This window comes from Oncorhynchus mykiss, chromosome 30 (assembly GCF_057628025.1).
Source record: "Oncorhynchus mykiss isolate SJ-2025 chromosome 30, ASM5762802v1, whole genome shotgun sequence".
Lineage (NCBI taxonomy): Eukaryota > Metazoa > Chordata > Actinopteri > Salmoniformes > Salmonidae > Oncorhynchus > Oncorhynchus mykiss.
In genome coordinates, this window is record NC_143051.1 from 40,660,711 (window position 1) to 40,684,185 (window position 23,475).

Below are 23,475 nucleotides of genomic sequence, written 5' to 3' on the forward strand. Positions count from 1 at the left end.
GAATGATTATATCAAAGGATTGAACTCAATGTTAAACATTTATGACAACATCAAAGATGTTACCCTGGAAAATAACTGGTTCAGAAATCCACAAGGTCATGGCAGAGTTTCAATCTGAAGCGACAAAAACATACGCGGGCATATGCAATTATCGCAGAATGGGCGAAACGCATTGATGCCATTACAAATCTTCTGCAGGCATCTACCGTGAGCCAAACACGACTAGAAAGCCCTAAAAATGATCAGAGCCGTCTTAAGAAAGCATTCTACGGGGATCTGGAACCAGACCCTGTTGCTGACAACCTGAAAGTTATTAGATAACTGTAACGTGTACGCTGGGAGTCGGGAAGCAGGTACAGGGAGTGAATTTAATAAATAAACGAACATGGAACAAAACAAGAAACACGAATAGTGTACAGACATGAAACACAGAAACAGAGTAAATAAATCCTGAGGAAAGAACCAAGGGGAGTGACAGATATAGTGGAGGTAATCAGGAAGGTGATGGAGTCCAGGTGAGTGTCATTAGGGGCAGATGCGTGTAACGATTGTGGCAGGTGGCTGTAATAATACAGTGCCTTGCGAAAGTATTCGGCCCCCTTGAACTTTGCGACCTTTTGCCACATTTCAGGCTTCAAACATAAAGATATAAAACTGTATTTATTGGATATTTCAAACTTTTTTAACAAATCAAAAACTGAAAAATTGGGCGTGCAAAATTATTCAGCCCCTTTACTTACAGTGCAGCAAACTCTCTCCAGAAGTTTAGTGAGGATCTCTGAATGATCCAATGTTGACCTAAATGACTAATGATGATAAATACAATCCACCTGTGTGTAATCAAGTCTCCGTATAAATGCACCTGCACTGTGATAGTCTCAGAAGAACTGAAAACTGCTGTTCACAAATGCTCTCCATCCATCTAACCTCACTGAGCTCGAGCTGTTTTGCAAGGAGGAATGGGAAAAAATGTCAGTCTCTCGATTTGCAAAACTGATAGAGACATACCCCAAGCGACTTACAGCTGTAATCGCAGCAAAAGGTGGCGCTACAAAGTATTAACTTAAGGGGGCTGAATAATTTTGCACGCCCAATTTTTCAGTTTTTGATTTGTTAAAAAAGTTTGAAATATCCAATAAATGTCGTTCCACTTCATGATTGTGTCCCACTTGATTCTTCACAAAAAAATACAGTTTTATATCTTTATGTTTGAAGCCTGAAATCTGGCAAAAGGTCGCAAAGTTCAAGGGGGCCGAATACTTTCGCAAGGCACTGTATCTGATATTGTCAGAAAGCTTAAATTCTTGTTAATCTAACTGCACTGTCCGATATACAGTAGCTATTACAGTTTGAGGAGAGTGCACAGTTATGAACATGAAAAGTTATTAATACATAAATTAGGCTCATTTGGGCAGTCTTGATTCAACATTTTGAACAGAAATACAATGATTCATTGGATCAGACTAAAACTTTGCACATACACTGCTGCCATCTAGTGGCCAGTATCTAAATTGCACCTGGGCTGGAATAATACATGATGGCCTTTGTCTTGCATTTCAAAGATGATGTTTTTTTCTTTGTATTATCTTTTACCAGATCTAATGTGTTATATTCTCCTACATTCCTTTCACATTTCCTCAAATGGTACCAAAAAAAAATGCATATCCTTGCTTCAGGGCCTGAGCTACAGGCAGTTAGATCTGGGTATGTCATTTTAGGCGAAAATTGAAAAAAGGGGGCCGATCCTTAACCGTATATGAAGTTCCACACCCATCCTTTGGTTGATTACCTACAGAGAAATCCTGACCTGTATCTGACCCCAAATCTAATCATGTGTCCCGGTAAACCCTTCATCCGAGATAAGGCAGATTGTCTGTGCGGCCTTAAGCCGTTTTCTGAGGATGAACGATGTCAAGCTGTGGTGTCCGCTGAGGATGACGTAACAGCCATGCAGGTTGAGATAGCTGGCAATTCGTTCGTCAGCACCCCGGCCAGCCTCGTCATAGTCACATGTGAGCGTCATGACACTGTCACTAAGCTGCCCCTCCCAAATCAAACTAGAAGGAGATATAGTACACCTAGGTGATGTCGCAAAGTACTACTTAGACTCAGATAGACATGATACCGCCATTGAAATTCCTGATGCTTTTGCGTGACACCCTCTTGACCTTGGTATACCCATTCAAAATGAAATTCTCTATGAAGGTAATAAACTCCTTGACTTTAAGCTGACTACCCAGGGACTGCACATCGCTCCAGTTAAACCTAAATTCCTTAGGACATCCCTCACCCATTCGTAGAGTCCATCAGTCATCATCCTATGTGTTTCCTGCGCTTAGGAGTAGTATGACTGCAAACCATAGTCTCATGAACCTAGAAACCTTCCAACTGAAGCCTTGCTCCCCTCAACGCCTACCGGGATTCCGACAGGCCAAGGAGAGAAGGATGACACTCCAGAGAACCATTAAATAGCAGAACATCCACTTCAAACGTTCTATCCAGGGCTGGACTGCACCCAGACTTAGTGACCCTAACCCTAACCCTGTTTTAAATCAGTTTTATAGTAAAGACATGACACCCCTTCTATCTTACTATATGTAGCCCATGTATCTGATGCTGTATGACATGCCATATTATTTTTGGCCAGACAACATCAGATACATGGACTACACATTAGAGGTCTTCATGGGTCCAAAAAGGACCTGTTCTGAAATGGACCTGGTGCTTTCCTACCCAGACCCAATATGCATAGATACATTTTTTAAATAAAGTAAATTCCGAACGGACCCGAGGACAACTACACCCGTTCCAAATAGATCTGATCAGACCCAGTCTGATTTGAGTGAGGGAAGCAGCAGAAAATTATATTTTTAAGCTTTAACTTTATTAACCGGGGGTGATAAAGTGCAAGCGAGAGGAGGGAGAGAGGTGTTTACCTTTTACCTTTTTTGCAATCGACTTTTTGAACTGTTAAAGGCAGCAATACGCAACAAAATCTTTAGTCTACTGGAAAACCACACGAAGAAGAAGAAAAAGGAGAGCGAATTGCCACTTATAGGCTGGACAATAGAATGAGTCAAAATTCACCCAAGGTTGAAAATGGCAAAATAATGTTGGCTAAGCTGGAACACTTGAGCGAGCCCATAGCAAATTAATGGAATGGAACGTTCTCCAGGGTTGTTTTGACTGGAGTGATGCTTAGAATTCCATTTCGCCTAAATGGCACCAAAAAATGTATCCCTTTTTATTTTACCACTACAATCTGTTCTTAGGACGAAACTGAAAATTAACAACTTGTGTAGAAAGTTAACCAAGTGTGCTTATGTCTGCATAGCTAGGAAGTAGGAAAAAAATGGCAACTTCTGACTGTTTCTGGTCTAGCGTTTGATGACAACGAGATACACTGCCCAGCCTTACATAATTCAAGAGAGGAGATTCTCATTATTGAAATGGTGTCCGAATTGAAAAAATCTAAATATACCCATTGCGAGATATTTGGCGAAATATACCAACATGCTTCTCCATAGGAAAACAATGGGGGGAGCTCAGCGTTCCAAGGGCAAAAGGTATTTCGGGGCTAGCGTTTGATGACAACGAAATACACTGCCCTTACATAATTAGAAAGAGGATATTCTCATGATTAAAATGGTGTCCAATTTTTTAAAATCTAAATATACACATTGCGAGATATTTGCCAAAATAGACAGACATACAGTGCCTTGTGAAAGTATTCGGCCCCCTTGAACTTTGTGACCTTTTGCCACATTTCAGGCTTCAAACATAAAGATATAAAACTGTATTTTTTTGTGAAGAATCAACAACAAGTGGGACACAATCATGAAATGGAACGACATTTATTGGATATTTCAAACTTTTTTAACAATCTCAAAAACTGAAAAATTGGGAGTGCAAAATTATTCAGCCCCTTTACTTTCAGTGCAGCAAACTCTCTCCAGAAGTTCAGTGAGGATCTCTGAATGATCCAATGTTGACCTAAATGACTAATGATGATAAATACAATCCACCTGTGTGTAATCAAGTCTCCGTATAAATGCACCTGCACTGTGATAGTCTCAGAGGTCCGTTAAAAGCGCAGAGAGCATCATGAAGAACAAGGAACACACCAGGCAGGTCCGAGATACTGTTGTGAAGAAGTTTAAAGCCGGATTTGGATACAAAAAGATTTCCCAAGCTTTAAACATCCCAAGGAGCACTGTGCAATCGATAATATTGAAATGAAAGGAGTATCAGACCACTGCAAATCTACCAAGACCTGGCCGTCCGTCTAAACTTTCAGCTCATACAAGGAGAAGACTGATCAGAGATGCAGCCAAGAGGCCCATGATCACTCTGGATGAACTGCAGAGATCTACAGCTGAGGTGGGAGACTCTGTCCATAGGACAACAATCAGTTGTATATTGCACAAATCTGGCCTTTATGGAAGAGTGGCAAGAAGAAAGCCATTTCTTAAAGATATCCATAAAAAGTGTTGTTTAAAGTTTGCTACAAGCCACATGGGAGACACACCAAACATGTGGAAGAAGGTGCTCTGGTCAGATGAAACCAAAATGTAACTTTTTGGCAACAATGCAAAACGTTATGTTTGGCGTAAAAGCAACACAGCTACACACACCATTCCCACTGTCAAACATGGTGGTGGCAGCATCATGGTTTGGGCCTGCTTTTCTTCAGCAGGGACAGGGAAGATGGTTAAAATTGATGGGAAGATGGATGGAGCCCAATACAGGACCATTCTGGAAGAAAACCTGATGGAGTCTGCAAAAGACCTGAGACTGGGACGGAGATTTGTCTTCCAACAAGACAATGATCCAAAACATAAAGCAAAATCTACAATGGAAGGGTTCAAAAATAAACATATCCAGGTGTTAGAATGGCCAAGTCAAAGTCCAGACCTGAATCCAATCGAGAATCTGTGGAAAGAACTGAAAACTGCTGTTCACAAATGCTCTCCATCCAACCTCACTGAGCTCGAGCTGTTTTGCAAGGAGGAATGGGAAAAAATGTCAGTCTCTCGATGTGCAAAACTGATAGAGACATACCCCAAGCGACTTACAGCTGTAATCGCAGCAAAAGGTGGCGCTACAAAGTATTAACTTAAGGGGGCTGAATAATTTTGCACGCCCAATTTTTCAGTTTTTGATTTGTTAAAAAAGTTTGAAATATCCAATAAATGTCGTTCCACTTCATGATTGTGTCCCACTTGATTCTTCACAAAAAAATACAGTTTTATATCTTTATGTTTGAAGCCTGAAATGTGGAAAAAGGTTGCAAAGTTCAAGGGGGCCGAATACTTTCGCAAGGCACTGTACCTATATTTCCCTATAGTAAACAATGGGACGACCTCAGAGTTCCATGAGTAATTTTTTGTTGTTTACATTTTAACCATAAACAATGTGAGCAGGTCTCCATTGCCAACAATAGCAAAGCAGGAATTGTGACATAGTACAATAAACTTGGATTAGAACGTTCGGAAGGCAAGTTGGTGCCACATTGTTCAATAGAACTAATAGGAGCTGGCAGGGTGAAAAATGCCCTAAAATAAGGCCTGTTTATTCGTGATTACTTAAAACCAAGTCAGGCAGCTGGGATATATGATAATATTATGAAACTAAACTCCACCGCGGATGCAATGAAATAGTTTTTATTTGAAAAAGGCGACCACTCAGCAGACGGGGGAGGGGCTGTGCTACTGCTGTGCACGAGTAACGCAGGGAGGAGGGAAGGAGAGACGATAAACAGCTACCAACCAAGCCGACTCGCGCTATAGTTGAATAATAGCTGCCATAGGTAGGTTATTTATCATCCAATAGGAGTATTTAGTACCTGTCTTGACTGCAGCAAATTGGGAGATGCTAGTTAAGCTAGCTATATAGATAGGAAGGCTAATTGAAGCTGCATGCGCTTTCTTGTCCTACAGTTACAAATAACAACAACTCCATTCAGAATATTACATAGCAGCCTACCTGTTGGCTCTTGGTCATTGTAGCCTATCCTTCTCCTTTAACTTTTAATTCCGTCATTTTAATTAAATCTCCTATGGATTAGATATCTCCTAACTTTTACCACACACTGAGGCTCCATGACTGTAGCCTATTGCCACTTTGATGACTTGTGATTGGCCAACAACAAGTTACACACACCACTCTCGTGAAAAGACAAAGGGAACTCTGTCAGGAGGGAATAGTCAATTATCATGAACCAGTCCACTTGTTTCTAATATGAGTTGGATTATATCAATATTGATATGAAATATATGTATATGTATGGAAATAAATTATTGATCTATTATATATGGATTCATTAATATGATTTTTGTCAACAATTTGGCCTCATTTACCTGGGTACAGAGGCCAGGCAAAAAACCCTCCCTCCCCATTTCCCTTGCAACTTTGAAGCTTCCAGCAGATTGTACCTATGCTGAACCAACCTGCTGAAGCCAGACAGAATGAGAAGCTGAGCAGCCCATGACAGCGGGTCGTGTTAGGGAGGACCTCAAGGGTCCTCAAGAGGATAATAAAAAATATTACTATTATTATTATTCCCAGCTCCTTGATGATGTGAGGCCTGATGCAATTATAACTCCACCAGTAACAGCACCGTAACAGCAGGGGCCCACCAAATGGTTTGCCCTGCTTTTAATGGACAGAATCCAGACCGTTCATATGGAATCAGGAGAACATCCTTGCTTTTTTACATAAGGATCTAGGCTGGGAGACAAGAAGGAAACTGATACTCTGAACAATGACTCACCTTTCCCGATGGGCAAAGGATGTATCCATCAATAATGGAACAATATTCAATTCCCTAAGGAATTCCCTAAGGGATTCTTCTCCCTGGGGCTGGGTGCCCCTCCTGCTACCACGTAATATGCTACCACAGAACATTTCAGCCAATCAAGCAAGGAGCCTCAGCACTTAGCCCCGACCTCACTTACCTCACTGTCCATTCAAACTGAGCTATCAAAGTGTGGTGCGAATAATAGCCATGGCCGACTGAAATCCTTCTGCTACTCAGACGTCAGCGTAGTTGGTAACTGGAAAGTGGCCCTTGATTATTGATCCCCCCCGATCTCAATGAGTGGGGGCCAAACACCAATATTGGAATTTGAACGATTGTCCTCTGCTCTCGCTTCGATCTCAATTGGACGAAGACACCGACCTGGAACTGTTTGAACAGGGACCTTTCGCACTGAAAGGATATTTGTGAATCCGAGAGATTGAGCTATTACCGAATTACACGTTAGCACATTCAATGCAGCCTTTTCTCACTTTTTTAATCCCTCTGGGTATGAGCGTGTAACTTTCTTTCACTTAAATTCCCTGCTTTGTCTCATTTAGAATCATCGTGACTTTAGTTTTTCTATCCTTGTGAGTTAAAATAAACCATCCTCCTATCCCTACTTGCTAAGAAAGTTTCCTCAGGACTTAAATGATAAGTGGTGCCCCGTTTACTGTACAATATGGATACATTCATATTTTATATTCCATAATTAATTACCCAATTAATTAGACATTATCATAAGAACCTAAAAAGGTTATTTGGTTGTCCCTATAGGATAACCCTTTGATGAAACACTTTTTGGTCCAGGTAGAACTATTTTGGGTTCCATGTAGGACCCTTTCCACAGAGGGTTCTACATGGAACCCAAAAGGCTTCTACATGGAACCAAAAAGGGTTCTTCTATGAGGACAGCCGAAGAACCCCTTTGGAACCCTTTTTCTGAGAGTGTATGGATGAGCCATTTATGACCCTTGAGGTCAACTATGTCAGAGCTCTCTATTTACCATTATATACAGTACCTACTGCATTTTAGTATATGTTCTAAGTGACACGACCCTTTTCTTGCTGTGCCATAGGTGTACATTCTGTGGGGTCTGCTGTCAGAAGTATATCAATGCCAACATGGATGAGCGGTCGGTCAGCACGGTACGATCCACAATGAAGGTGTTCGCAAATGGCTCAGAGACCATCATCTTTGTCTTCCTCGGCATCTCGGCCATAGATCCGTCAATATGGGTGTGGAACACAGCCTTTATCCTCCTCACACTCCTCTTCATCTTTGTGTTCAGGTTCATAGGTGAGTTTGGGTCATAATCTTTAGTATGATTTTGTGAGAGGGGGAATCAATGGAGATTCTATTTCGCTCAATCTCTATAGGACGAACAATATCGTAGTTTGGAAGTTTAGGCAATTGCCAACTTGCAATCCCTGTGTGTATGGTTCAATATTATACACAATCAATCTCATTGAAGGCTTCACATTACCAGCACTGACACGATGTGTGTGTATGCAGATATTGGAAAAAGATGCATCTAAAAATAGCTTGTTTCAAATACGAAATACCCGACAGACCAATATATCGAAATAAAATAAAAGAGTACTTTTGTATTGTATCTAGATTAAATTCATGCATTTTAATATATATATATATATATATATATATATATTCTCCCCAATTTCGATCTTGTCTCATCACTGCAACTCCCCAACTGGCTCAGGAGAGGCGAAGTCATATATTCTCTGAAACATGACCCTCCTAACCGCACTCCTCATCACCCGCCAGCTTAACCTGGAAGCCAGCCGCACCAATGTGTCAGAGGAAACACAGGTTCAACTGGTGACCGGGGTCAGCCTGCAGGCACACGACCTGCCACAAGGAATCACTAGAGCGCGATGAGCCAAGTAAAGCCTTCCCAGCCAAACCCTCTCCTAACCCGGGCCGGCGCTGGGCCAATTGTGCGCCGTCCTATGGGAGTACCGGTTGCAGCACAGCCTGGGAATGAATCCAGGTCTTTAGTAACGCCTCCAGCACTGCGATGCAGTGCCTTAAACCACGCCGTCACTCGGGAGGCCCCAAATACAGTCATTTAGGTATCTTTATATTCTCAAAATACAAAATAAAACTACAAGAATTTTCTCAGTAACGATAATCGTTTTACTTGCTATGACTTTGAAGTGTTTGTTTTTTTACAATTTTGTTTGATGAAGACTGTTAGTTGCTATGGATAGAGTGTCTGCTAAATGACCTAAATATACATAAAAACATTTACAATAGCAAAGCACACTGGATATTATTATTGGTCTCATTTCAGGGCTGGAGCTAAATAGAATAATAACGAGCATGCTTTGCGAGTGTTCATTTGAACATTTGCAGTACATGTACATTTTGGTAATTTAGCTGATGCTTTCATCACACCAGTGCCGTCAGACTTCTAATACCAATGCATGGTAAAGGGGATCACAAAATTGTGAAGGGGACCACAAAATTGTGAACTGCTTCTAAAAAAAATTGGTATGGAAAAGTATTTAGAATTTTTAAAATGCAAATTACAGCTCTCGAAAGTATCTTGTTACAAAGTTATTCAAAATTAATAGAATATATATTTGAAATACTGTCGCTAGTGAAAGTCTACACACCCCACATGAAATTACTATACTATACTTCACTGTAGTGTTTTCACATTATTCTACAGAAAAATAGAAAACTCCATAGTTGAGCAAGGGATACTACATTGTGGAGTATAGTATTCTATAGTATACTACATGATTCTATAGTAAGCACTACACAATCGAGGGATACTACAGTGTAGAGTATAGTCGTCTAGAGTATATGTAATGGCATTCCTCCTCCTCTCCTGAGGAGGAGTAGCGAGAAGGATCGGAGGACCAATGCACAGCTTGGTAAGTGTCCATAACGTTTATTTTAAGACATAAACTAAACACTATGAGATACAAAACAATAAACGTGAACATGAACAAAAACCGAAACAGTACCATGTGGCAACAAACACTCACACGGAAACAAACACCAACAAACCAAAAGTGAAACCCAGGCTACCTAAGTATGATTCTCAATCAGAGACAAATAACGACACCTGCCTCTGATTGAGAACCATACTAGGCCGAACACAAAAACCAACATAGAAAAACAAACAGACTGCCCACCCCAACTCACGCCCTGACCATACTAAAACAAAGAATAAAATAACAGAACTATGGTCAGAACGTGACAGTATATTACTGTTAGTACAGAATTCTATAGTAAGCACTAGAATATTCTGTAGTAAACTGTAGTATTCTCCTTTAACTTTGCTCTTTTCACATTTATTTTGATCCTGACAAACTCCCAAGTCCCTGCCAGTGTCAATCATGTCCATATCATGATTCTGCCATCACAATATTTGAAAATGATCAACAACATTACATTCACTCCACATTACTTGCCTGTGTAAAACAATCCACTCCAAATAATCCATTCTGTTTGCAACAACGTTGTAAAGTAATGCTGCAAGACAACGCAGCAAAGAAAATTTATAGTAACTTTTTAAAAACGGATTTAAAAACTGTGGTTTTGGGTCCAATACAACACATGGAGAAAGGCGGGATACCTACTCAGTTGTACAACTAAATGCATTCAACTGAAATGTGTCTGCTGCATTTAACACAACCCCTCTGAATCGGAGAGGTGCGGAGGGCTGCCTTAATCAACATCCACATCTTCAGCATCTGGGGAACAGTGAGTTAACTGCCTTGCTCAGGGGCAGAATGACAGAGTTTTACCTTGTCAGCTCGTGGATGCAATCCAGCAACTAGGCTACCATAGTGAAATTATAGGTTATTTACATAATAACAGAGAACTGGGGTTATCAGTGAAATATTTCACAATAGGATTTTGTTTCGGAATTCCCATAACTTGAAGAACCAAATCACAAATGTATGGTGAAGACAGACCGGGAGAACATCAAAAAGGGTGTGCCTTCACCCTGCATAAAAGAGCTCTCCACTCACTGATCATTTTCAAAAGGTGCAGTGAAATACTTCACTGAAAATATCAGAAAACCAAGATTATGTAAATAACCTTGAGTTCTATATTTCAAATACTCATTCAATATTTCACAATGGGATATATATGTCGTGTCTTTGGCATCATTAATCTGAAGATGAATCTTTATCAAATAACTCTCTGTAATTATTATTACGCGATTAAACTGATTAATCATGTAACTGTAATTAACTAGGAAGTCGGGGCACCAAGGAAAATATTCAGATTATAAGTTATGATTTTCCTAATATAACTTTCAGATATTTTAATATCTGATCAATTAGTCTTCTAATTAATGAATTATTCTTTACCTCATGTTATTAGTCTCATTCCAAACGTTGTAAATTGTTGGTTATCTGCACGAACCCAGTCTTCACTATGAGTCATCCATACATCAATTGTCTTAAATAATTTTATAATAATATAATAATAATAATATTTATAATATTAATAATATAATATAATAATATTTATTATTATTATTATTAATAATAATAATATTTACTAACTAAGTAATTCACAGAAATGCATAAACAAACAGTAGATAGTTACAAGGAAATGATAACGGAGTTTCCCTAGTGGGATAAACCGGTATCGCGGCTTGGTGGACACAAAGGGATGTGGGGGTCAACTGAGATGAGACGCGACAAAGTTGATAATTATAACAATGGAAATGCTAATCCTTTGTACATGAACGCTCACTCATTCGGGAATAATTGCAATCAGTACATATATTTACGCTCCGTGTGTCGTCGGGATCTCTGTTGAAAAGTTTGTTTCTGTTGGAGAGTTTGTCTGCCCTCTCTCTGTCGTGGTTAGAATGGTTAGTTCAGAGTGACATTCATTCATGTCGTAATAAAATAGATGTTTCGGCGGTTGTCGGTCTTCGCGTTCAATGATACCAAATTCCTAGCTGCAGACTAGTAATTAATATCAAAGACTTGTTCTTATTCTGTCGGTATCGATAGTCTAAGAGTTTAACCACGTGGTATGGTTAAAATTTTCAGCCATCTACTCAAACCTTAGCTTATACTCAGGTTTATGGTCTCCTCTCAAACCTTGGCCCTCTCGTTATCGAGGTAAGCTGGTCTGGTGATAGAAAACCCAGGTGGGGGTTTTATTCGGAAGAGCAGAAAAGGGCCTGTCCCAGGACGCAAGACCATACCTGTGCTCATGAGCGGTCCTGTGATTTAGTTAAACTCCAAAGGGAATTGGAGTTTCCTTCATTAAACAGTCCAAACAGTATTAGCCTCACTGATTCATCTTATACAACAATTAGATGTAAGACTCATAACTGAGGCTGTTATATAAACAGCATAAATGTAATGTGATCGTATTGTCTCCCATGAGTTTCACAAAATTGTACCAACGGACCAGTTCGTAGCTGGATTCTTCACCAATCTTTTATACCTTCTCCAGAACATAAATGTTGTTCGGACCTCATGTTCTTTGAGGTGGAAGAAATGGCTTTGTTCTCTCTATGAAAACTCACTCTCTCTCTATACTGTGGCCATGAGGAGATAATCTCCTCCAGGAATTTACGACCTGAGGTCGCAGCAGCCTGAGTGTAGGAGACAGAGAGAGGGGGATGGTGCTCGCTATACCCAAAGAGGGCAACGTCATGACTTAGTGAACTCCTGTATCGCAACATGCTCTCAGGAGGTCCTGGCACAGATCACCCTCATAGGTCCCGAAACAGATCTCCCAGAGGAAACACGCCCAGTTCTCTGTAGCAGAGGGCCATAGCAGGCCCCCTTCGAAGGCCAACATCCAACTATTAGAATAAATCCTAATAGCCCCCACTATCCCAGCAGGATAGTGTAAGAGAAGAGAAAGGTATCCACCTTCTGTTGAAGGCAGGTACCAAGGAGAGCATAACAGCATAGTATGAGGGTTTCGTCCACTCCAGCAAAGGTACAGACCACACTTTGGAACAAAAGGAGATGCTCTTCTGGGAAAGGCAGCAGCCAGGAAGTCAGAAAGAATCCCAAGAGCTGACCATGAATAAACTATTCGACTTGAGCCACAGAGAGAGGTTAAGCAGACTACATGTAGGTAACCCAACTAAAACAGACCGGGCAAACAGTGTGTTAGCAGGGGACCGAAGGAAAACGGTCCACATGCCGGTCGTGCGCAGGGCATGTAGCCAACTGGCGACCGGGGCAGACACACGGGTCATAGGGGTCCGGGTCAAAGGGTACCATATGCAAGGCTGCCATACGAGACCCTGCAAAAGCCAATCATACCAGGACTGGTCATAAGGAGGTAGAGAACCGCCTGACTGGAATGTCACTTGTTATCAAGATGAGCTCGTAGGGCGAGGTGCAAGCCTAAATCCCCCATTATGTGACACGGAGAGGTTATGAAATGAAAGTAGAAAATCCATGGTGTCTCATGGGTGAAAATCTCTGGGTAGAGATTCTGGGGGCTGTGGAAAATAGATGAAAAATGGAGCTTGAAGGTAATGTTTGAGCCTTTTTGAGACTGAGCCCATAGTGCATGGTGGAAGGGCGGTTAACCATGTTAACCCACGGGGCTACTGTGAGTGAGAGAGCAATTGCGTCACACCCTCCATACGGAGCCTCTGCACCATATAGCCAGATCAAGCATAAATCGGCTTTTAGGAGGGCAGCAAAACCCGGATTCCCCCATGTTGTGCTTGTCCAAGCTCGAGGTGCCTTAGCCAGCACTTTGTCAGTAAGGGACTTATAGTATCCCACAATCACTTAAATTCCCATAGGCAAGCTGGAACTGCAGGTAGCAGTTGTTTTATTGGGGCTGAGCTAGTGGAAACTCTTCTCCCATCGTGCAGATCCCTTTCTCGGTCTGTTCCCCAGGGAACCGGCCACTCACTCTGGTCGTGGCTCGGCTATAGACATCAAAGAACCCAAATTACAGTGGCGCAATGGCGTCTTCTCTGTCTTTGGGGCTGTCCCGCCTAAGAGACTGGGACCTGGTCGACCTCAATGTCAGTTGCCGTCTCAAAGAGACTGGCAAAGTTAATCTCGCCATTATCCTCATCGTCCCTTAATTTGCCTTTCCCCAAGACTGATAGAGAGCAGAATCAAGGCTATCCATGATCTCGTTCCAGCTATGCTTGGTCGTGATTTGAACCGGGCTACCGAGAGAGAGGCCCGTTTCAGCCTCTTCTTCATATATGCCTCAGTTAGCGACTTGCAGCAATCGTAGAAGTCAGAAGAAGTCCTTGAGCGCCATCTTGGCATGTTTCTGTCCCAAGCACATGATGCACAGAAGGTCAACATCCTTTCTAGCAATCCTAGAACAGAAGGCACAAGAACATTGGGATTTGAGTGCTGAGCAAGCTCGTTTTGATTAGGGATAGTGGTAGCCATTGTGGAGAAAGAAGCCATGATGGCTGGCAGTGATTAGCACAGTAAAGAACCCTATAGCAATGAGGCTGAACTGCATTAGCTAGCAGCTACCCGGAATTGTACTGTAGCTAGCTCGGTGCTAGCTGAATGGTTTGAGCTAGGACGACTGAAAGAGCCGTGTGGCCGGATCAACAGTCTAGTTAGTACTGGGAAATGAACGCAGGTTCGTGAGGGGGAGAGCTAGCAATTCTACTGTGTTGCAGGTAGAATTGTGAGGTTAGCTTGCCTTGCAGTGAGCTAGCCGAGTTAGCTTAAACATTGCAGCATGGGCTAACCGAGTGTAACAGTATAAGTTTAGACCGTCCCCTCGCCCATACCCGGGCGCGAACCAGGGACCTTCTGCACACATCAACAGTCACCCTCGAAGCATCGTTACCCATCGCTCCACAAAAGCCGCGGCCCTTGCAGAGCAAGGGGAACAACTACTTCAAGGTCTCAGAGCAAGTGACGTCACCGATTGAAACGCTATTTAGCGCACACTGCTAACTAAACTAGCCGTTTCACATCCGTTACACTCACCCCCCTTTTGACCTTCCTCCTTTTCCGCAGCAACCAGTAATCCGGGTAAACAGCATCAATGTAACAGTATAAGTTTAGACCGTCCCCTCTCCCATACCCGGGCGCGAACTAGGGACCTTCTGCACACATCAACAACTGACACCCACGAAGCATCGTTACCCATCGCTCCACAAAAGCCGCGGCCCTTGCAGAGCAAGGGGAACAACTACTTCAAGGTCTCAGAGCAAGTGACGTCACTGATTGAAACGCTATTTAGCGCACACCGCTAACTAAGCTAGCCGTTTCACATCCGTTACACGAGTCACACTAGCTAGCGATGTATCTAGCTAGCAGGAGGGAGGACCGAGGTAGAAAAAGATTTTTACATGAACAATGCTACTGTGTCCCAGGTAGAATAACATGGTTAGCTTGCCTTGCAGCATGCTAGCCAAGTTAGCATGAGCCATGCAGCATCGGATAACTGAGTCCCATTAGCTAATGATCAGGCTAGCTAGAAAAAGTAGAAAAGTGAATTTCTACAAGAAATACGGTTACTACTCAGCCTCACGACTGGGTCCAAAGTCACACTTTTGCCAGCAATATGCCTTGCGGGTCGCCTGTGAACTTTTAAGAGGGAAAACAAACCAGTCATGCTAAAGGAGAGCAATAGTTACGGAAGAGAAACAACAATTGTCAGTGAGGAGGAGAGTGGCCTTTTTAATGCTTGCTAATAACATTGCTAATAATAAAGTTATCTAGCTTGAATAAAGGCATGCTCCCAAACTTTGGCAACCAATAAGTATTTCTTAAACCTTCCGCTTTGGGCTGGATTTATCAATGTGTAGTGCATACAAGAGAAACACAAATTGTCAGTGAGCAGGAGAGTAGCCCTTTGATGCAGATTTAGGGCTTGATAAGCTTGCTAATAACATTGCAAATAATAAAGTTAGCTAGTTTGCATAAAGACATGCTCCTTAACTTTGGCAACCAATAAGTATTTTTTAAACCTTCTGCTTTGAGCTGGATTTGTCAATGTGTAGTTCATACACGCATAATCTATGAGCAGAATTACTCAAATTACTCAATTTGCCTTGAAATCCCTAGTTTGAAAGCTGCAGTTTTTCTGGAAGCTTTGCTGCACCATTTTCCCCCACGTGGGGGGGGGGGGGTTCAAGTTCAACCAATGAGCTTTAGCTCTTTGCCAGTGACTCTTGCTAGCTGTCAAGAGTCACATCACAGCAGAGCGAGTGAAAGAGAAATGATGTGATGCAGATATCTGGACATATGTGGCGCAGTCCTCAATTTTTGAGGATAACTTTTGGCTCGTGAGTGCTACTTTCAGAACTACTGGCTGAAAAGTAAACAAACGTACCAGATAATCTCTTTAATATTGACAATATGGTCAGAGTAGCTACATTATTCCTATTGATAAGGTTGTCATTGTCAAAAAATGGATGTTATCTTTTGGTTGAAAAGGTCAAACATCACACTCGGCAAATCTGGTAACAACATTTTCTATTGAGTTTACCACTTGTAATTCCAATTTGGAGGGTCATTCATTTCCCACTGGGAACTAGGAGCTTCCGATAACTAAGATAGCATGTGAACGTGGCATAACTATGAGGTGTGAAGACATACGCAATCAAGTCTTCATTTTTTAAATTTAAATTGAATTAATTAGGAAAAATATGTATCATTTTATTTCACATTGAAAATGTGAAGTAGGTTGTATAGATCTGTATGGAAACACTCTAATTTAATCCCTTTTTAGAAGTAATTTTATGGTAGCAAAATGTGAAGACTGCAAGGGGGGGGGGGGTGTAGACTTTCACTAGGCACTGAACATGTAACATAAATACTGCCTATCTCTGTGTGTATTTATATCACAGGGGTCTTTTTACTGACCTGGATTCTGAACCAGTACCGACTGGTTCCCTTGGACTTTATTGATCAACTAGTGATGGGCTACGGTGGCCTACGTGGGGCCGTAGCCTATGGCCTTGTGCTCCTGCTGGACGAGAATAAGTACAAGGAGAAGAAACTGATGATCAGCACCACCCTCATAGTGGTGTACTTCACTGTCATGTTGCAGGTAAAATAGCTCATTTAAATGTCAAACGTCAGTCCATACATATTTCACCATTTGTAGTTTTCTTTCATATACTATATGTCTTGAACAGACTGGTATGTGTTAATTTGCTACCGGTTTACTATATTTTCTCCTTATTTGTTGCAGGGAATAACCATGAAACCACTGGTGACCTGGCTGAAAGTGAAGAGAGCAGCAGTGTCAGAACGCACACTAGCAGAAAAAATACAGAATAGGGTAACTATCTGATCAGAAGTCTTTGTTGTTCATCAATCCCAAAGAATCAGACAACAAACCTTATATCTCTGTAATAAATCCCCAAAGTAATGTTTCTACTTTTGTAAACTGTACTAAACACTTTTTCAATCACAGGTCTGTCAAATGAATGACAGACCTGTCAGGGGAGAACACAAATAAATTAGTAGCAGGGCAAGATTCATTTGGACTTTAAATAAAGCGCACTTGTGATGATATATTATTTGTAAGCTAGTACACTCGTGATGAAACAGTGTGAGATAGCGCACTCTTGGTATAATACTCTTATAGGATAAGCAACTGGTGGTAATTGGCATGAGAATGCATACTCTGCTTTCAAATCAAATAGCTCCCTCCTAAGAACAGCTAGCCCAGGAGGTCTCTAGGAAAGAGTGGTGACACAACATACAACAAACATACAGTGCCTTGCGAAAGTATTCGGCCCCCTTGAACTTTGTGACCTTTTGCCACATTTCAGGCTTCAAACATAAAGATATAAAACTGTATTTTTTTGTGAAGAATCAACAACAAGTGGGACACAATCATGAAGTGGAACGACATTTATTGGATATTTCAAACGTTTTTAACAAATCAAAAACTGAAAAATTGGGCGTGCAAAATTATTCAGCCCCCTTAAGTTAATACTTTGTAGCGCCACCTTTTGCTGCGATTACAGCTGTAAGTCGCTTGGGGTATGTCTCTATCAGTTTTGCACATCGAGAGACTGACATTTTTTCCCATTCCTCCTTGCAAAACAGCTCGAGCTCAGTGAGGTTGGATGGAGAGCATTTGTAAACAGCAGTTTTCCGTTCTTTCCACAGATTCTCGATTGGATTCAGGTCTGGACTTTGACTTGGCCATTCTAACACCTGGATATGTTTATTTTTGAACCATTCCATTGTAGATTTTGCTTTATGTTTTGGATCATTGTCTTGTTGGAACACAAATCTCCGTCCCAGTCTCAGGTCTTTTGCAGACTCCATCAGGTTTTCTTCCAGAATGGTCCTGTATTTGGCTCCATCCATCTTCCCATCAATTTTAACCATCTTCCCTGTCCCTGCTGAAGAAAATCAGGCCCAAACCATGATGCTGCCACCACCATGTTTGACAGTGGGGATGGTGTGTTCAGTGTGATGAGCTGTGTTGCTTTTACGCCAAACATAACGTTTTGCATTGTTGCCAAAAAGTTCAATTTTGGTTTCATCTGACCAGAGCACCTTCTTCCACATGTTTGGTGTGTTTCCAAGGTGGCTTGTTGCAAACTTTAAACGACACTTTTTATGGATATCTTTAAGAAATGGATTTCTTCTTGCCACTCTTCCATAAAGGCCAGATTTGTGCAATATACAACTGATTGTTGTCCTATGGACAGAGTCTCCCACCTCAGCTGTAGATCTCTGCAGTTCATCCAGAGTGATCATGGGCCTCTTGGCTGCATCTCTGATCAGTCTTCTCCTTGTATGAGCTGAAAGTTTAGAGGGACGGCCAGGTCTTGGTAGATTTGCAGTGGTCTGATACTCCTTCCATTTCCATATTATCGCTTGCACAGTGCTCCTTGGGATGTTTAAAGCTTGGGAAATCTTTTTGTATCCAAATCCGGCTTTAAACTTCTTCACAACAGTATCTCGGACCTGCCTGGTGTGTTCCTTGTTCTTCATGATGCTCTCTGCGCTTTTAACGGACCTCTGAGACTATCACAGTGCAGGTACATTTATACGGAGACTTGATTACACACAGGTGGATTGTATTTATCATCATTAGTCATTTAGGTCAACATTGGATCATTCAGAGATCCTCACTGAACTTCTGGAGAGAGTTTGCTGCACTGAAAGTAAAGGGGCTGAATAATTTTGCACGCCCAATTTTTCAGTTTTTGATTTGTTAAAAAAGTTTGAAATATCCAATAAATGTCGTTCCACTTCATGATTGTGTCCCACTTGTTGTTGATTCTTCACAAAAAAATACAATTTTATATCTTTATGTTTGAAGCCTGAAATGTGGCAAAAGGTCGCAAAGTTCAAGGGGGCCGAATACTTTCGCAAGGCACTGTATAAACAAAGAAAATGTAATTAGTCCAACCTTCTAATGCAACCCAAGTATTTTACATGGATACCAGCTCATTTGCGTCAGGGTCCTGACACAAAGCCTGCTTCAGGCTGTCTGTTGGTCCATCCCCCACTCAAAGAGAGTATTGACTGCCATTTGGATATCAGAAAAAACAACTTTGTCATGACGCCTGCCTGGCTGACTCTGCGCCCGAGGCAGGTAACCTCTTTCTGCAAGAAAATGCACTCAGCCCAGCTCTTTGGATTTGGCCCAGAACTTCCTTAACGTTTTCCAACGACGTCTCAGACCTTGTCCCACGCACCAGTAGGTCATTGAAATACACCAAACATTGTTCCGGGCACACCTTTGAGAACCTACTCCATAAACAATGTCTTTGGTTTGTCTTCGGATGCCAGAGGTACCTGCCAGTATCCGCTCCGTAAATCCAGGGAGGAGAATCAAGCTGAGCCATCAACATAATCATGGCATCTGTCTCTCCGAGGCAGTGGATAGGTGTCTTTCACAATCTTTTCGCTAAGTTGCCGATAGTCAGCAGAGAACCTATAGGTTCCATCCTTTTTGGGGACCATGACTACGAGGAGGCTTATCAAGGTTTGTTGGTGTCAGTAGATGCTATCTGTTCTATGAGCATAGGGCATCCATCTGGCTTATTGGCAGATGGGGCGTGTCAATGGTGTGCTGCACCAAGTGGGTTCGATCTACATCATTAAGGGTGACAGGAAAGCAGAATGTGTAAAGTAGGTCCCAGACTTGTTGTCGCTCCCACATGGCTTTGACAGTGGCGACTGCTGCTGATTCTGCGTCTGTGGTGACACTTGCCGCCTGTAGAACTGGTGTAGGCGGGAGCTGTAGTTCCTCATGGGGCTCCATGGTGGTGGCTATCATTGGATAGGGGAAACATGCACTCTGCAAAGGGGGCTTCCCACTGAAGGCTAGGGCTTGTTGGTTTGCTCGTACTGGGGAAGGCAGACTCACTGAAAAGGGGGATGGGTTTATCATGTTGGAACATAATGTTATTTGTCTGGAAGTCAAGCTTTGCCTCAGCCTCAGTCACCCACCTGCATCAAGACTTCACAGCGTCCCAGTATAGGAGCTCTTTCTCCAGTTACGGAGATCAAGGTTAAGCCCCAGTTGGTTAAGGGTCACTGTGGAACCTGTGTTCAGTAATGCACATGTAAAAAATAACTTGACAGCAGTTAGTGGCAAGGGGATAGGTGTACAGAGGCGAAGGGTTCTGGAAGATGAAGGGTGTTCATCAAGGGCTGAGTGTCAGTAGCTAAACCCTTCTTTTATAAAGCATCAACCAGTTAATCTAAAAGTGTTGAAATTGGTCAATTGAAATATAATCTTTACAAAATAAATATTATTTCAGACCTTTGACCACATGCTTGTCGCCATAGAGGACATTTCTGGACAAATAGGAGATAACTACATGAGAGACAAGTATGTGGACACTAACATCATATTATCAACTTCAATAAGTTATTATAATCATATAAGTATTATTTAAATAAATGTATTACATACCATACCTTCAAAGACTAAAGTTAGCACTAAATTGTTTTTTTTACTCTCTTCTCGTATCCTTCTAAGGTGGAATAACTTTGAGGAGAAGTGGTTGTACTGGCTCTTGATGACACCCATTGCCAGGAAGTCTTGTGACCCCATATTCAACATTTTCCACAAGCTCAACATCAAGGATGCCACAAGCTATGTGAAAGAGGTAAGAATGACTCACAAGGTCAGGGAAAGCCATGACAATTTAATACTGTAGTTGCAATGCTACACAATAGATTAACCTCCAGGATCACTGATTTACTGTAACATTACAACAAATAGACAAATTGGATGGCAGACCATGAAATTTGTGTATAGCAGATGTTGCAGCGGGTGCAGTGAAATGGTTGTGTTATTAGAACTGTTATGAGTTAATAACACAAGCATTTCACTGCATGCGCTGCTACATCTGCTACACTGTGTACGTGAACAATTAACCTTGATTTGATGAAGAATTTGTATCCCATTTTTATAGGGAGAACGCAGAGGCTCATTGGCGTTCGTACGTAATGAAAACAAGGCCGATGTGGATTTCAATAAGAAGTTTGGTGCCGATTTTTCAGAGATGATGCCTTACATCATGACAGAAAATATGGGACCAGATCATGTTCCAGTCTCCTCCATCTTGTAAGCAACATTTCCTGACTTAGTCTGCATCCCAATAGCACCATATTCCATATTGCTGATGTCAAAAGTAATGCACTATAGGAAATAGGGTGCCATTTGGGATGCGACCTTATGCATGTCTTAAAACACATGCATCATTAACTTGGGATGGCGGAAATGTAAACTTAAACCCTGTTGTGGGATTACACTCCAGCAAAAAATATGTTTGCTATCTCAGAGTGTTCTGGCAATTATGACATTGGTTATAATAAAGTATATAAAGTATATTGGATGGAAGGACGTTTGACATGGCCAAAAGCTCTAAAAAGAGGCAAGCACTGCTACCTTTAGGCACAAACACGGGTTTAGTTTAAAGCAACCTCGGACAACCCTGGGACAAAGTACAGGCACTGAAACTGATAGTGTGTGCAGCTTACTCACCCGTTTGGTAGATGTAATGGCTAAGTAAAGCAATATTAAATTAGAGAACTAATTTCCATGCTTTCCAATGGCGCAAACTATCTGCTTGGTCAATCTCCATTCCTACGCCCACTTGCAGCTAAAAAGCTGCTATACGTGATGCCAGAAAGACTGGCAGGGCTGGGAATGGGACCATAGGAATGGAGATTTAGGCGTGCATAATGCAATCCCTCATTAGAACAACCTTTCATAGGGGGGGGGTGCTTGGTGTCATTGTCCATTTGTAAGACCCATTTGCGAGCACGGTTTAACTTCCTGATGACTTGAGATGTTGCTTCAATATAACCACACAATTTTCCTTTTTTATGATGCCATCTATTTTTTGTGCACCAGTCCCTCCTGCTGCAATGCACCCCCACAACATGATGCATGATGCACCCCCACCCCCGTGCGCAAGCCTCCCCCTTTTCCTCCAAACATTTCGATGGTCCTTATGGTCAAACAGTTCTATTTTTGTTTCATCAGACCAGAGAACATTTCTCCAAAAAGTACAATCTTTGTCCTCATGTGCAGTTGCAAACCGTAGTCTGGCGGTTTTGGAGCAGTGTCTTCTTCCTTGCTGAGCGGCCTATCGGGTTATGTCGGTATAGGACTCATTTTAATGTGAATATAGACACTTTTGTACCTCTTTCTTCTAGCATCTTCACAAGGTTCTTTGCTGTTGTTCTGGGATTGATTTGCACTTTTGGCACCAACGTACATTCATCACTAGGAGACAGAACGCGTCTCCTTCCTGAGTAGTATGACGGCTCCTGAAATTGCTCCCAAAGATGAACCCGACTTGTGGAGGTCGACAACTTTTTTTCTGAGATCTTGGCTGATTTCTTTGGATTTTCCCATGATGTCAAGCAAAGAGGCACTGAGTACAGCTCCAGTTGACTCAAATGATGTCAATTAGCCTATCAGAAACTTCTAAAGCCATGACATCATTTTCTGGAATTTTCCAAGCTGTTTAAAGGCACAGTCAAGTATGTCAACTTCTAACCCAGAAGTGAAATAATTAAACAATTGTTGCATGCATAAAGTAGATGTCCTAAGTGACTTGCCAAAATTATAGTTTGGTAACAAGAAATGTGTGGAGTGGTTGAAAAACAAGTTTTGATGACTCCAACCTAAGTGTATGTAAACTTCCTACTTCAACTGTAGGAATTCCTCTTGTCCAGATGGGATAGGGCAGTGTGCATTGCGATGGCGATTGCATCGTCTGTGGATATTTGGTGCTGTAAGCAAATTGAAGAGGGTCTAGGGTGTCAGGTAAGGTAGAGGTGATATGATCCTTCACTAGTCTCTCAAAGCACTTCATGATGCCAGAAGTGAGTATTACGGGACAATAGTTATTTAGTTCAGTTACCTTTGCTTTCTTGGGTACAGGATCAACGGTGGACATCTTGAAGCATGTGGAGACAGTAGAAAGGGATAGGGAGAGATTGAATATGTCCGTAAACACTCAAGCCAGCTGGTCTGCGCATGCTCTGAGGACGCGGCTAGGGATGCCGTCTGGGCCGGCAGCCTTGTGAGGGTTAACACGTTTAAATGTCTTACTCCCGTCAGCCACGGAGGAGCAGAGCCCAGAGTCCTTGGTAGCGGCCGCGTCGGTGGCACTGTGTTATTCTCAAAGCGGGTGAAGAAGGTGTTTAGCTTGTCTGGATGCAAGACGACGTGGTCCACGACGTGGCTGGTTTTCCCT

At 42.0% G+C, this 23,475-nt stretch overlaps 1 protein-coding gene across 1 annotated transcript in view; it reads left to right on the forward strand.

Moving 5' to 3' along the window:
- nhe3b (putative sodium hydrogen exchanger 3b) overlaps window positions 1-23,475 on the forward strand; it is a 70,184-nt gene that overhangs the window by 23,007 nt on the left and 23,702 nt on the right. Inside the window, 6 exon segments of the mRNA NM_001160482.1 lie at window positions 7,879-8,099; window positions 16,624-16,826; window positions 16,971-17,060; window positions 20,518-20,588; window positions 20,739-20,868; window positions 21,178-21,329. Coding sequence (NP_001153954.1) covers window positions 7,879-8,099; window positions 16,624-16,826; window positions 16,971-17,060; window positions 20,518-20,588; window positions 20,739-20,868; window positions 21,178-21,329 — 867 coding nt within the window.